The following is a 15,636-nucleotide window of genomic DNA, read 5'->3' as shown; positions in this document are numbered from 1 at the left end:
AAGCACTTCTTTACTAGCAAAACTAATCTGGTTTCAGAGTGGAATTCAGCACTCTCATCTCACGCAGCTCCTCTGTGCCCTTGCAGAGCTGTGCTGTGGCTAAAGGAGTTGCTCTGTGGCAATGTTGCTTTTGTGTTGCTTTTCCTTAGGTAGAGAGCTGCGAGAGCAGCTCCCACAGCATGGATGAAGTCTCGCTGAGTGAATTTGGGGAGTGGACCGAAATCCCTGGGGCCCATCACGTCATTCCTTGTGGTTTTATTAAAATCGTGGAGATTCTGGCCCGCTCCATTCCCAAGTCTGTCATTCAGCTCCGCAAGCCGGTCAAGTGCATCCACTGGAACCAGTCGGTCAGCAAGGAGATTGAGAGGGTGGCTGACCACAACAGTGACCTCCCTGAGGAGAACAAGGGCTCCAATGTCTTCGTAGAGTGCGAGGACTGTGAGTTCATCCCAGCTGACCACGTCATTGTGACTGTGTCCCTGGGAGTCTTGAAGAAGCACCACGAGAGCCTGTTCCATCCCCGCCTGCCTGAGGACAAGGTGATGGCCATTGAGAAACTGGGAATCAATACCACTGACAAGATCTTCTTGGAGTTCGAAGAGCCTTTCTGGAGCTCTGAATGCAACAGCATCCAGTTTGTCTGGGAAGACGAGGCGGAGAGCGAGAGCTTGACTTATCCCGAGGAGCTGTGGTACAAGAAGATCTGCAGCTTCGATGTGCTGTACCCTCCCGAGAGGTACGGCCACGTCCTCAGTGGCTGGATCTGTGGAGAAGAGGCTTTGATTATGGAGAAGTGTGATGATGAAACTGTGGCAGAAACCTGCACCGAAATGCTACGTAAATTTACAGGTCAGCCGTGCTCTGGTGGGAGAGGGAGCGTGGGGCTGGGGGATTGAATAACCACGAGGAAGGAAATGCTTTAAAGTCATTTTTAGTTCTTTGGCATTTTGTGTCCCTTTGAATGTGCCTGTGCTTCCAGCATAGCTCCTGCTTGGGTGTGCCTGGGAGCTATTTATACAGAGGGGCTGATAAACCAGCTCAGGAAGTGGTGGGCAGAAGTGCTGGAGGATTCCACATCCTCTGCTTTATTGAATCACAAATAACTTTACAGCAGCTGAAGCTGTCAGGCTCTGAGGGCTGATCTCAGCTGTGGAGAGCATCACAGCCCTGTCAGAAGCTGAACCTGTTTAGATCAGCTGAGGTGTAGTTGAATCACACCCTTGACTTCCATTTAGTATCAACTCTATGGAAATCTCAATGGCCTAAATTTCAAAAAATTGATTGATATTGAGAATTCCCAATTTCTGGGTTCATCACTGGAACCTTCCTGGACTTCCCAGATTTCATGTTCTGTGATCACATATCACTTTAAGGGCAGCAGTTGGACTGAGGCAAATCTTAGGTGTATTACACTGAGAAAATCCAGATGAAATCACTTAAAGCAGTAATACTTGGATTCGATTCTGGGCTTTAGTTTGTCCACAGTCACTTCTCTAGAGGTCGCACACCTTACCAAGAAAAGGGATTTTTGTATCTGAGAGTCTTTGACATCCTCTGATGGGAGACACTATGCAAGTGCAGGTGTAAGGTAGTAACCCTGAAATAGTGGTGGCTTTAATAGCAGTTTTGAAATAAGGGTTTTGAGTTTATACAGCGTTACAAGCAGTTATAAGAGCAGCATCTTCCAAGATTAGATGTGGTTTATGCTATTTTAGAGATGGCTCCTGTGATTAAATGATACATATCTTCCTGCTAACTGGTGTTAGCCCAATCTCAGCATCCAGTGGGTTTCCAGCCTTACCTCTTGTCCATGGAGCTCCAGCTAACTGGAGAAATTTGCCTTCACAAGTGCAGCTTTCCCCTGTCCTTACTGACCATTTGCTGCCAACAACTTGGAGATCCAGAGAGTCACAGAATCACAGGATCCTGAGTTGGAAGGGACCCACCAGGATCATCATGTCCAGCTGCTGGCCCTGCACAGGACGCTCCAACAATCCCCTTGTGCCTCAGAATATTGCCCAAATGCCAGTTGAGCTCAGACAGGCTTGGTGCTGTGACTGTTCCTTGGGGAGCCTGTTCCAGCACCTCTGGGTGAAGAACCTTTATCCCTGGAATCTGAGGACTTCCTGCATAACTGAACAGCCAAAAGAGGTTTTACCACTCTCTGCAGGAGCTGTAGGGTAGAGACTCTGGATTCAAAAGCTCTGATTCAGTGCCCAAGCCTGCATCCTTGTTCCAGCTGTGCCTCCTGAGCTGTTGGTGTGCAGGGGTGTTGGGTGTCCCCATGTCCCGTGTCACATCAGTCCCTGTGTGCCATCTTTCCCCTGACCCCAGCAGGGAACTGCTGCTCTACACAGGCTTAGCAGGAGGCTCTTCTCTCACAGGCCAAGTTGTTGCAGTGCTGAATGAACAAACAACCTTGTTTGTTGCAGCTTTTCTTTCTTAAGGCCTATTTAAAAATAAAAAAAACAAAAAAAAATCCAAAACCCACTTCAAGTCATCAGTGGGAATTTGGCTCTTTAGGTCTGTTGTAGTTTGGCACGTGGGAGTTTGCTCTCCCTCTTCCTTCTTGGGCTTCTTCACAGTTACTGTTTGCGTGTGTTGGATGTTCCTCTCCTCCCAGGATGGAAATGTGTTGGCTCTGGGCCGTGGGTCTGTGCTGCAATTGCAGCTCCAGCTGATGCTGCACCTGGTCACTGTCCATTTAACAGAGCTAATCCCAGGTTATCTCTCCCTGGAGAATTCCAGACTGGATTTACCAGGGCCTTGCCCTGCAATGAGCATTTTGGGCATCAGCTGAGAAGTGGCCTCGCAGCTGCTCAGAACTGTGAGAGGAAAAGTCTTGGAACGCCCAGTACCCAACGTGACCTGTTCCACTTCCTGCCCCCAAACCCCCTGTTGGTAGAAAACCTTTTCACAGCTCTTGCAGGATTCCCTGGCTAAGGGAGCTGGGTTTATCCTGTTTCCCTTGCTCCCCTTTTCCCTGGAGGTCCCAGAAGGAGCAATACCTCAGGGCTGATCTGGGCCAGGTGCCAGGCTGGCTGAAATAACAGGAGTGTGTTCAGCTCTCTGTGCACCTCCCTTCTCTGCTCATCTGTTCCAGGGGGAGTGTGAGTGGGGATTAGGCCAGCAGCCTGTGGTACACCTAGAGCCACCTTTGAGCATGGCTTCACTCCTCTGGTCTAATTAGCACCACCCAGCCCAGCTTTGAAAGCCTCTCCCACCACTCGAGTTCACACAGGTCAGCTAACCAAGTTAGAAAACCTGGTAGTTTGTACTGCCAGAATCCTGACCTCCATGGAAAGCCTGGATCTTCCACAAGGCAGCTCAGAACTTCCACACCTCACTTGGTGCTCTGTGACATCTTCTGAAGCATCTTTTCTCTAGTGAGTATATAGAGGGAGCCTTATATTCAATAATGAAACAGATACTTCCAGCCTTTTAATGTTCGCTTTGCCTTTTGTGGCTTTCATGTTCTGGGTATGAAATGCTCCATGCTCTTACTCTTCTGAGAAAGAATTCATTCATTACCAGGTAGGTTCCCGTCTCTCACTGTGTTTTCTCAGTCTGTTGCTCCTGGTGGCCTTTCCTTTGGCTTCAGAGTATGTTATACCAGTTTTAAGTTAAATCCATTCTTTTAGGTTCACACTGAGAATCTCTCTGAGAATTGACCTTGAATTTCCCTCTCAGGTCGGTGTTGGGGATTATGTGGCTTTGCTGTGAAAAGCTCTGAGGATTGTTCTAACCTAAGAGCCTTCAGCAATTACTGCTTTTCACAACTGGACGGTGAAAAGCAGTGTCCTCCAAATCTGATTAAATGGAATACCTCAGAGCAATTAGGAGCCTTGCTCTGCCTTCTTTGTTGGATAAGCTCCCAGAATTAGAAGCCAGAGGCTCCCTGCTGAAGGGATCACTGGAGCCTGTCAGGCTGCAGCTGGAGATGCCCTGAGCTTTCCTCCCTGGCCTCCAGCTATTTCTCTGGAGGGGAACAGATCTGTTTTGGGTTCTGCATCACATCTCCCAGTCCCATGTGGGTGTCTGGGGTAGCCACTCTGCTGTGGGGGCAGTACCACAGATCTCCCTTGGTGGAATCTTAGATCCCTGCTCTCAGGTAGGCAAATAAATTTGAGTGCTTTAATTTAGATTGGTGACTTGATTTTATGGTAATTCAATCAGCCCCATAACCAATAAAGCTCTGTATCCACACCTCCCAGGAGCTGAAGAAAAATGGGATTGTGTGAGGCACAGGGAGTTGTCTTCCATAGCTTCACAAGTGGAAATCTGCAGCATGAAGATATGTGTCCTCCTGTTTTAGTGAAGGCCAACATCCTTTTTTTAGCCATTTAATCTCTCTTTGGATGTTGGAAACTGAGAAGTTTCCACATCTGTGTTGTTACTTTTATCTGTGGACAAAGACACATTTACCCTGTTTAAAAGCAGAATGAGAAAGTCCAGTGAAGTATGTTCCTTGAAGGTCTGTGGCTCTCAGTCTTTGTAGTTTCTGTCTTCAAACAACAGCTCAGAATCAGAGCTTTTGCTACGTGCTCCTGTCTGACCTTCAACCAAATTTCCCCTCTGGGTCTCCTGGTTTTCCTCTTGGAAACAGCTGCTTGCATTAAAAAGTGCAGAAATGCAGAGTGCAGGGGCACAGTAGCTGCACAGTGGACACTTGGGTCTTGCTGATGTGGCCTGATGTGCTGGAGAGCCTGGAAGGAGCTCATGGGAATGGATGTGGACATGGAAATGTGCACCAGCTACGGAAGAGGCATCACCAGGCTACTGCAGAGATTCCTTTTATTTGAAAACCCCTGGTGTGCTGTTTTTGTGCAGCGCTCTGGGGTGGGTGCCTGCTCAGCCCTGCCTGGGGAGTGTTCTCTGACAGCTTCCATGGTGTGTTCTCCTGGGCTTTCCCACAGCCCTCAAAAATAAAACACGATAACTTATTTCCTTGACACATCTGAGAGCTCCCAGTTCTCAGACTCCCTTGGGCTTTCCACTTCCAGGCATTCCTGCTTTGAAGAGTCTTGCAGGAACAAATTTTAGAGGCCTTTGTTATGTAAAGCTGTTGCTCCTGAAACAACATTGCTTTGTAGGATGTGTTTTATTTGTGGGATGTATTTATTTGCTAGTCTGTGCCGTATTTTGATCTGGGGTCTGGTTTTAAAGTGTTCACAGAGTACTCTGGGCAGGCCATGCAGGAGTCTCTGTTCCCTTATTCCATAGCTCTGGCTGACAGGATACTCCTAAAAGCAGAAGCTGAACCAGGACCTGCTCTTGATGTTAAGGAGCTGAAGGCACTGCTGGATAATAGTTTATAAGGACTAAATAATGCATTGCTCGACCAATGTTTACATTTGGGTGTGTCCCTCTAAGCTGGGATGAAGAAAGTGGAGGTATTTGGTTTGTCTCATGGCAGACTGAACATCTTAAGTTGTCACAGAGTCTGAAGCAGGCATAGGATGTGAACATCTCAAAACTCCTACTTTTTGAACTTTTGGAATCACAGAATTACTTAAGTTGGAAAAGCCCTTTAAGATCATCGATCCCAACCATTCCCCCAGCACTGCCAAGGCCACCACTACCCCGTGTCCCCAGGTTCCACATCCTCATGGCTTTTAAATCCCTCCAGGGATGGGAGCTCCCAACACTGCCCTGGGCAGCTCTGCCAGGGCTGGACAACCCTTTCCATGAAGAATCCTAGAATGGTTGGGGTTGGAAGGGACCTTCATGATCATCCAGTTCCCCTTGCTGTGGAAGATTTCAACTCAACCCAAGTAGCTGAACCTTGCCTGGATACATGATGTTGCCTTAAGGGTGGATCTTGGCTCCTGCAGAGGGAATTTCTCTTCATTGGAATTCTCCATGTCCTTCCTCCTGTTCCTCTCCTGACATGCCAGATACAATCATGAGACTCCAACAAAAGCAGAGACACTGAGATGATCCAAAACCAGCCTAGCAGGAGGATCTCCAAAGTGTGACTCTTGTAGCTGAGGCTCTTGTGCCACCAGCTGGTGGCCTGCAGTCCTGGATCTCATGTTCTCCAAGGTCTTTGGGATGGGGACAGTGGCTGATGATGACCCTGTCGTGGGTGCATTCTTCATCTCTAGGTCCTACACCCTCTTAGCAGTGGAAATCCTACAGCGATCTAGAAATCCCACTTCAGCCTCAAAAACCTGCTTTCCATGCCTTGTGCGTTAAATAAACAGTCTCCTGGATTGTAGCTTGATTTTGGAGACAACTTTATGGGAGTCTGTTGGAATGAGCTCATACAGGCTTTGAGAACTTTCTGACAGGTTTTTCAATACCCCCACATAATGAAGATTTGCCTTTCCTCTTTGGAGGCACATCTCTCTCACAAGGCTGCCTAAACATCCAATTTAGACTGGGCACTCAATTAAAATACCTAAATTTTGGTGAGATCAATCATGTTGGCCACCACCAGGCTCCCCACTGCAAATGTGACCAGAAGATTCTTTTTATTTCTAACCAGAATGTGTCCTGAAGCTTCCCAGTCTTTTAGGAGCCTAAACATTTTAGTGATCCTTTCCAAAATAAATGAGAGAATCATTTAAGTAGAAAAAGGCTTCCAAGGTCATGGAATCCAGCCTGTGACCAATTCCCCACCTTGTCAAGCAGGCCAGGGCACTTAGTGCCTCGTCCAGTCATTCCTTGGACACCTCTAGGGATGGGGATTCCAACACATTCCTGGAAAATGGAAGAGCTGAGATAAAAAGGGAGGTAATTTGTGTTATATAAATAGGTAAAACTTCTCTAATGGAAGAGAGATCTGGTTTGGGGGCTCTGCTGGGACAGATGTTGAATAAATCAGAGAGAATCCCCGTCACCCACACCTTGCTCAGGCACTGCCCTCTTCCCTCTTGGACAAAATCTGACTTTTTACCTTGTGCTTTCCATCCAGGGAATCCAAACATTCCGAAACCTCGCCGGATCCTGCGGTCCTCCTGGGGCAGCAATCCCCACTTCCGTGGATCCTACTCCTACACCCAGGTTGGGTCTAGTGGGGCCGATGTAGAGAAACTCGCGAAACCACTGCCTTACGCCGAGAGCTCCAAAACTCCTGTGAGTATGGCCCAGATGGGGTCTGTGGCAATAAAACTGAAGGGACACTGGGCAGCAGGTTTTTGGGGAGGGAGGCTGAAAGAGAAAATCCCTGCTTTGGCCTCCAGTAGTGTGTTTTCCCTTTTTTTTTTTTTTGCAAATGATGCCTCTGTGGACAAATGATGTGTGTAGGATTTTACCTCTTTGGTGTGTGGAATGCCAACATCTCAGGGATTCCCTTATCTCTCCCTGAGTTTATCAAGAGCTGCACATGTGTGACTTGTGGAACTGTGTTATCTGCATTTGATGACCATCAGCCCTATTGTCCAGTTGAGAATTCCCCAGGAAGGCACGTGCTAGTCTGTTTGAAAGATTATTATTATTTTTTATGACCCTGCTAATGTCAGGGATGAATATTAGGAAATCTTTCTGTGCTGGCAGTGCAGGCTGGGGGAGGCCCAGTCCTTGGCAGGAGACAATGAATTTTCTCCCCAGACACTGCCTTTGCTTTCTGAATTTAGCAGGGAGTGCTGGAGCACACATGGAGGTGGTTACACAGCTCAGGAACACATTAAGCCAAACTCACCCCATCACTCAGGGTTATGTGTCCAAATCCAAAGGCTGATGAAAACGCAGCCTTCCAGCAGCTTCCCAGTCCATTTCCTCCACCAGAGCCTGGCCCCAGCAGAAATAATTTTATTCAGTGGAGAAATCTACTTAAGAAAACCCAGAAGGAGTTTCAGGAATCTTTCTGTGTAGGTCCCAGGGAAATCCTCCCAGAAATTCCTGCCTCAAATCCGAGTTGTAGTTCTTGCAAGCCCCTCACTATTGCTGTAAGAGATAAAATGCTGTGTCTCACCCTCTGGGTTCTGAGACATGACTGGTATTCTTCTGAAGTTGCTGTCCAGAAGAAAAATGCCCTTAATGCCTAAAAGACCAAAGTTTAATTTAGGGGAGCAAAGGGAGGAGATGGTACAGGGCAGATGCTCTGTGCCTCGTGCAGGTTTGTTTAAGATTTTTGGAACTGGCATTTCGTGGTGCATCTCCTGGGGGTTTTGAGGAACAGCACTCCAAAACAGATGGATGCCCCTGGATCCCTGGAAGTGTTCCAGGCCAGGCTGGATGGGGCTTGGAGCAACCTGGATTGGTGGAAGGTGTCCCTGCCCGTGGTAGGAGATAGAACTGGATGATCTTTCAGGTCCCTTCCAACCCAAACCGTCCCGTGTGGGAGGGCACAGAAATTTTGTCTCCTTTTAGCCTCCCACCTGCTTCCCAGTAAGTTGTGCTGATCTGTGCCCCTTCTGCTGTGCCCTGCAGCCCATGCAGGTGATGTTTTCGGGGGAGGCCACTCACAGGAAGTATTACTCCACGACCCACGGTGCTGTGCTCTCTGGGCAGAGGGAGGCTGCTCGGCTCATCGAGATGTACCAGGACCTGCTGCAGTGCTCGACCTGAGGGAGCCCTGCCTGACCACCACCACCTCCCAAATCCTCCTGCAGGTGTGTGGAGAGGGCTTCTGTTTTATTTCAGTTCACAGTAGAACAGCCTTTTATCTTTTCTATTAAAATAAATAAATAAATAAAAAGTCCTAATTGTTAAAAACGTTAGTCACCAATAGCTTCATTTCCATGTGCTGTATTGTTAACAGGGAAGGGTGCTCCTTTTGGTCTGGTTAAACTGTTTCTCTGTCATTTTAATTCTAATTTCACTTTTGGTGCCTATCATGTTCGTTTTGTTTCTTTTTTCTTTCTGTATTGTAAGTGCCTTCTATACTAAAATAAATGTTGTAATAAAAAGACTGGGTGCTGTGGTACTTCCTGGACACTTCACTTCCCACTCTTTTATTCAACATTATAAAAATAGGATTTTTTTTCTCTTCCTATAAAATTTGGAGTAGGAGGAAAATAGGTTGAAAATAGGTCAGAAACACATTACACAAATGCTGTTTGTATGGAAGAACCTTTCCAAACCTGAGATTTCCTCTGCCAGCAATACAATCCTGACCAAAAAGGTCTGGTTAGGGCAGAGCTGACAGCACTGTGGTCAGTGTGGTCACTGGCCCAAGGCTGCCAGAGCTCACAGGGTGTTTGGGCAACGCTCTCAGCACAGGGTGGGATTCTTGGGATGCCCTGTGCAGGACCAGGAGTGGGATTTGAGGATTCTTGTGGGTCCCTCCCAACTCAGGATATTCTTTTGTTGCCTTATGCTTTAACTGAATGTCCTCCAGTGCACCAGGAGCACTTGTCCCCATCCAAGCAGCCCCTGGACTGTGCAGATGTGTGTCACTAAGTCCAGATGTTAGTGACTCCTAAGGTTTTGTCTGGATCATGTGGAAATTGCCATCAGGAATGAGAAAAACTGTGATTTTTTTTTTACTTCCTCTGAAAAATAAATCATGTTCTTCTTTAAAGTCAAGTGAACACAATGTAGCCATCAGCATAGTTTAAAGATATCTAAACAGTTTCCAAAAATAAAAGTTTTCAGGGTGAAGACCATGGGCGTTTAGCCACTGCTTTATCTCCTTGCATTCCATTTCTCCATCTGGCTGGCTGCTGGCCAGAGCTCCATGTGCAGAGTGAGGGATGTGTCTGCTTTGGCATCTGCTGCCCCTTGTGAAGCCTCCCTTCCCTCTCTGTGCGTGTGGGGTGGGAGTTGGGTTGATAAATGAGTTACAGAGGGGAGGAAGGGGGACAGAGAGATGGAAAAATCCCCCTCCAGAGGGTGAGTCAGTGCATCCCAAGATAAATTTCTGCAGAGGAGGCACCAACTTTGGCTCTATCCAAGCTCAGCTGAGCTGTGCTGGTCCCCTGCTGTAGTGTGGAGGTGGGATGCCTTCCTGGCTGCTGGAGAGCTGGGAAGGATGGTGGTGTGTTGAATTTATTGCTGTTTTTCTCTTTTTTCATCCAGTTACTGAGTTGAGAGGGAGTTGGGCTGCGGGAAGAGAGATTGAGGAGAGATAAAAACTCTCTCCAGCTTCAATCACTCAGAGCTCAGCCTCAAGGAGCCAGAGCTGATTTCCCAGCAGCCAGATCCATTGCAAAGTGAAATCTGAGGAGAAAGCCAAATCCTTTGGGCATGTGAGGCTACCACACAGGGAAAAACAAGGAGTTGCTTTTTCTCTTCAGTGAAGAAATTTAAGAAGAAATTCTCACTGAAAGGGTGGTAGGACACTGGAAGGGGCTGCCCAGGGAGGTGGTGGAGTCCTCAACCCTGGAGGTGTCCAAGGAAGAAATGGATGTGGCACTCAGTGCCCTGGTCTGGGTGACAAGGTGGGCATCAAAGGCTGAATTTTGATCTCGGATGTCTTTTCCAGCCTAAAAGATTCTGTGACTCCTGTGCCTTCTTTATTCATGGGACATCCCAGGAAAGCTGCTGTGCTGGTGGCCAGAGTTTCAGAGCTGCTTTTTCTGCTCTGTGCAGCTGGAATGATGATGGTTTGCTGAGCAGGGATCTGTGTCAGGTCAATCCATCTCCCTCCTCTCCTGCTATCACTCACCAGCAGCTCAGCCTTTAAAACGATGCTCATGTTCCAGAGACACTAAATTTAGCAGCTGTTTACTAAGGGGTATTTAAAATTAGCAGCAAAGGCCACCCTGAGCATGTGACAGGGAGAGATGGTGTCACCACGGCGCTCTGTGACCCTGCACACTGCTCTCCCTTCTCCAAGACCTGTGGCATCTTCATTCCAGCTGTGCCCACCAAGAGCTCGGTGATGAAGGTTGGTGGAAAGCAGATGGAGGTGCTGGCAAGGTAAGATGTATCTAATTGCTCAGAATTAATTAGGGGTTGCTCCTCCTGGCTGGCTGTGTGGGGAGGGCAGCAGGTGGGAACAGCAGGGTGCTCCAGAGGTGGGGCTCCCAACCCCCCTGGGTGATGGTGCCCTGCAGGAATGGGCATGGCTGTCCCTGCCTGCCCCTCTCCTGGGTGACCCAGGAAAAATCATTCACAAAATTTGATTGAGAAAATCATTAGGAAATATTTCATTATGGGAAGGGTGCCCAGGGCAGTGGTGGTGCCCCTGTCCCTGGAGGGACTTAAAAGCCGTGTGGATGTGGCACTTGGGGACATGGTCAGTGGTGGCACTGGCAGTGCTGGGGGAATGGTTGAACGAACAATTCTGTGGTTCTGTTCCTTGAACTCGGTAGCAAGAAATGCTTTGAAAAAGAGGTTTTTTTTTTCAAAAAAAGCCAAACTGAAGTGGATGCTCAGCGCCCCTCTTGCACCAGGAGAGAGGTGGAATTACTGGGCAGGTCTTGGCTTCTGCCTTCACACCCCTCCTTGCCCAAATCCGTGAGCAGAGCACCCCGTTAGTGTCACCGTGTGGCCAATCCCAGAATCACGGAATTAAGGCTGGAAAAGAGCTCTAAACTCTCATCCAGCCTGGTTGGTGACATGAAGTGACCCGTGGTTGCCCGTGCACAGAGAGGACCACCCGGCCTCTGCAGCAGTACCCTGAATCCAGCAGGATTTTCTGGCTCAGGGCTGTGGATATTTGCAGAGTTTAGGGCTGTGGATATTTGCAGAGTTTAGGGCTGTGGATATTTGCAGAGTTTCACCCTTTCCCCCTGGCAGGAGTGGCCCAGGATCCATACTGGGCTCTGAACTGTACAAGTGGGCACCAGCCAGGCTGTTCAGGGATTCTGATTATAAAATAAAGGATGGGGCTTAGTGCCCCGGGAATTCCCTTGGTGCAGAATTATCTCCAAGCACAGACCCAAAGCAGAAGAAGGAGCCTGGGACCCACTGGGAGATTCTGAGACAGACTCGGTGAAACAGCAGTGGAACTGCGGGTGCTCAGTGATGGAAAACGTGGGTTCTGGCTCTCCACTTGGAAAAGTTGGGATTTTCTCCTCCTGGAGCCGCCCCTGAGGTGAGACCACGGACTTCTCCGTGCACCTTCTGCAAGCCGAACACACCCCGGGAAAGGTGATTTTGTGCTGCCATCTCGTGGCACTAAAATATTCCTTAGAAACAGTAAGAATTGGACACACTTGAGAAACACCTGCAAACTCTCTCAGGAGTGAGGGGAGAGCGGTGGGAGCCCAGAGGGGTGAGCACAGATATGATCCTTTATCAGTGGTTCTGTTTCCATTCCTGGAGTTCCCTGAGGTGTCCCTGGAGGTCTGGCAGGACCTGTGGAAGGTGGATGGAAGAAGCTGGATGATCTCCCAGCACTCAGAGACCATGTCTGTGAGGTTCTGGCCACCCTGCAGGCTCCCTGGGACACCCAGTGCCCAGCGCTGGGGATGTGGCTGGCTCAGGAGCATCCCACCCCCCAGGGAATTCGGGTGTCCCTTTGGAGAAATAACTGATTAATCGGGTCCTGGGTGAGGATCCAGCCGGGATGTGGTGGATATGGAGGATTTCTGTGAGTTTCAGGGATGCAGAATCATGGAATGTTGTGGCTTGGGAGGGACCTTAAGGCTCATCTCCTTCCACCTCCTGCCATGGGCAGGGACACCTTCCACTGGAGAAACCACAGGGGGTGAGAAACTGATGTGAAACTTCTCCAAAGGGTTCTGATACCAGCTACAACCTGATCCAATGCAAAAAATCCTTCCAAAATCCTTCTGTGAAGCACAGGGAGAGATTTCCCAACCCCATTTATCCTGGTGGGCTCACAGCGGGTGCTTTGCTGTGAGTACCTGTAAGATGAGTGACAAGAGAACAGGAAAAAAAAATAAATAAGAAAATGGAGAAGGAGGACACTGAAGGGGACATTGTCCCTTTTCTCATGGGCAGTGTGGCCCTGGCCAGCGTGGCTGCCTGAGGGCCATTTGTCAGATATTTGGGAACTGAGCACAGCCAAGAGAAAAGACAACAACCAAGAAAGGGATCCAGGGCCTGGAAAAGTTGATTTATAAGGAGAGAGATTAAAAAAAATATAAAATAGTGGAGCTAAATTTGTCACATTTGGCTGGGCAGGGGGTGAGGGCTGAGCTGGATGCCAGGACCTGGGAGGGGATTTGGGATGCTCAGGGGAGGATTTTTGGCTGTTGTGGGTGATGTGGATGGGGGCAGATGATGTCTTAGCCAGGAGAGAGGGCACTCACCCGTGCTGAGAAGGGAACACGGATGTACAGTGGGGCTGTGCTCCGAGTCACCAGCTGAGGGCTGTAAACCTCCAGGAAACTCCGGCACAGCAAAGCAAAGCAAAGCAAAGCTCTCCTGGCCTGCCCTGCCTCGCTTCATTTGCAGCACAGCTGCAAACCCTGAATGTCCCTGCTTGCTGGGAACTCGCTTCAAAGTCCCAATGGATGCTTCCTCCTTGCTTCAAAATCCAAATGATGCTTCCTCCTTGCTTCAAAATCCAAATGATGCTTCCTTGCTGGCCTGGGGATGTTCAGACTGTCTTGGTGGCACGGGATGTGCTTGGCTCATGAGTATGGGCAGCAATCTTTGCTTGTTCCTGGTCACTCTCCTGTTCCCTGTGTGGAAGGGCTGAATTTTTGTGATGACAACCATTGTGCTCCTGTGTGGTAGGAACAAAAATTCCTGCAAAAGCCAGGAAACATGGAATATCCTGAGCTGGAAGGGACCCACCAGGATCATCCAGCCCAGCTCCTGGCCCTGCACAGACCCCCCAACAACCCCACCCTGGGCATCCCTGGCAGCGCTGTTCAAACTCTCCTGGAGCTCTGGCAGCCTTGGTGCCCATTCCCTGGGGAGCCTGGGCAGTGCCAGCACCCTCTGGGATAGAACCTTTCCCTGATATCCAACCTAAACCTAAGCAATGGTCCAGATGAGAGAAGGTGGCAGGGAAGGACTGGATGGGAGCCTGGAGGAGACTGAGGGGAGACTCATCGGGGTCTGCAGCTCCTCCTGAGGGCCAGCCCTGATCTCTGCTCCCTGTGACAGTGACAGGACCCAAGGGAACAGCTGGAGCTGTCCCTCAGGAGGAGCTGCAGACCCCAATGAGTCTCTCCTCAGTGTCCTCCAGGCTCCCATCCAGTCCTTCCCTGCCACCTTCTCTCCTCTGGACCACTGCTTCCCCTTCCTCATAACCTGAGCACATCTGGACCTCCCTCACACATGGTGAGGTGTGCTGGCTGTGTCCATCCCCTTGTGTTTCCTGGCTGGGTGTGGTGTTTCCAGACACCCCAGGGCTCACGGGGTGACGCTGCTTGGCCTTCCCAGCTGTCACACAGGGTGCCACAGGGGGTACTTTGGCCTCTCTGCAGAGCTGTGGGTGCACTGGGTCTCGCTGCAATTTGCAGTCAGGAGAACGTGCCTGAGAAAACACCTTGTTTGGGGTGTCCTCTTTCCTGATCATCACTTTGCACCCCTTGGTAGGGTGTGAGAATCCACCTCACCTTGGAATCTCCGCTCCTGCACGGATTCTGCTCTCAGTGTTGTCCTGCTGAGGGAGCACAGGCTGGGCTGTGGCTTTGTTGATTTGCCCCTGAGATGGTCCCTGGACCCTTGGATCCCTCTGCTGGCAGAGCCAGAGCTGAACTGGACATTTTAGGGTAAGAATAGATCCCGACCCTTGTTTTGAGGATGTCTGAGGTGACCACTCCATGTCCTGCCTGTTGGTCCCTGTGCTGGTGGCACCCATCCTGCTCCTCCACCTCACTCCATCTCAGCCACACCCTGACACCTTCCTTCTCTGCCCAGGCTTAGGGACAACCTGAGAGTTTGGATCCTTTAATTTCTGCTGCCCTCTCCATTACAACATCAATTTAATTCCCACGTAGTTCTTACAGGATGGCTGGGAAAGGCAGGGAGATTCTCCACCACTCTTCCACGATGCTGAGCCCAAGGAAACCCTTCTGCCTCCACTTTTAAGCAATAAAAAAACTTCTCCATCCCTGAAGAACAGGAACATCAAGCTGCTTCCTGACACAATTGGCTCTAACTCAGCCAGGCTTTCAGCACAGTCAGGGAAGAGCAATGACAACTTTTTCCCCTAAAACCTTTTCAGATGAGGAATAACTTTAGGCCAGCTTTCTCTGCTGCCTGGATCCTGTCTGGAGATGATGCAGTCGGTGTTTTGTGTGTGGCTCAGCAAGGGATGGCTCTTCTGATCAAACCCTCCTCTGTCCTGCACCTTTTTGGACCACGTTTTTAGGTGGAAAAGCCCTTTTTTGGAATACTTCACCGAACCCCACCTCACAAAAGGAAGCACTAAGGCATCCCCCATCCAGAGAACCTGTCCTGTCAGGTAACCTGCAGTGCAGGTGGGGAGAGAGTCAATAGTGACAAGTCAGAGGTGGGTGGAAAAGTGTGGATTTTATCTGGATTTGCTCTCTGTTGGCACTGCAGCTGAGTCATGGTTCTGTTTGCTTGAACTGAAAATCCCTGGGGAAAAAAAAAGTGTATTTATATAGATACACATACATAAATACACTCCTAACATATGTACACACACTCATATTCTTTATATATTTTTATATATAATTATATTTTGATCTAAAGTATAGACACATTTTAAAGATTAGATGTAGAATTGGATGCAAAATTTCTATAGAATAATATTTTAATATAAGATTCTTATACACACACAAATATAAAATACATATTTATATTACATTTATATTTACATTTAATATTACATTTATATTTATATTTATATTT

The 15,636-nt window shown here is 48.8% G+C and overlaps 1 protein-coding gene and 1 long non-coding RNA gene across 2 annotated transcripts in view; both read left to right on the top strand.

Annotated features, from left to right (window-relative positions):
* SMOX (spermine oxidase) overlaps positions 1-8,872 on the top strand; it is a 49,646-nt gene extending 40,774 nt beyond the window's left edge. The window contains exons 5-7 of the mRNA XM_015624928.3: positions 150-849; positions 6,920-7,080; positions 8,377-8,872. Coding sequence (XP_015480414.1) covers positions 150-849; positions 6,920-7,080; positions 8,377-8,514 — 999 coding nt within the window. The 3' untranslated portion in view covers positions 8,515-8,872. The remainder of the gene's footprint in view (positions 1-149; positions 850-6,919; positions 7,081-8,376) is intronic.
* Positions 856-6,220, top strand: LOC117244283. Its single transcript, XR_004497045.1, has 2 exons — positions 856-3,386; positions 3,691-6,220. It is a non-coding gene; the product is annotated as an uncharacterized LOC117244283 (long non-coding RNA).
* Positions 8,873-15,636: the final 6,764 nt, after the last annotated feature.

This window comes from Parus major, chromosome 4, assembly GCF_001522545.3.
Source record: "Parus major isolate Abel chromosome 4, Parus_major1.1, whole genome shotgun sequence".
Classification (NCBI taxonomy): Eukaryota; Metazoa; Chordata; class Aves; order Passeriformes; family Paridae; genus Parus; species Parus major.
Note: the sequence above shows the minus strand (reverse complement) of the source record. Positions and strands in the feature narration are given on the sequence as shown.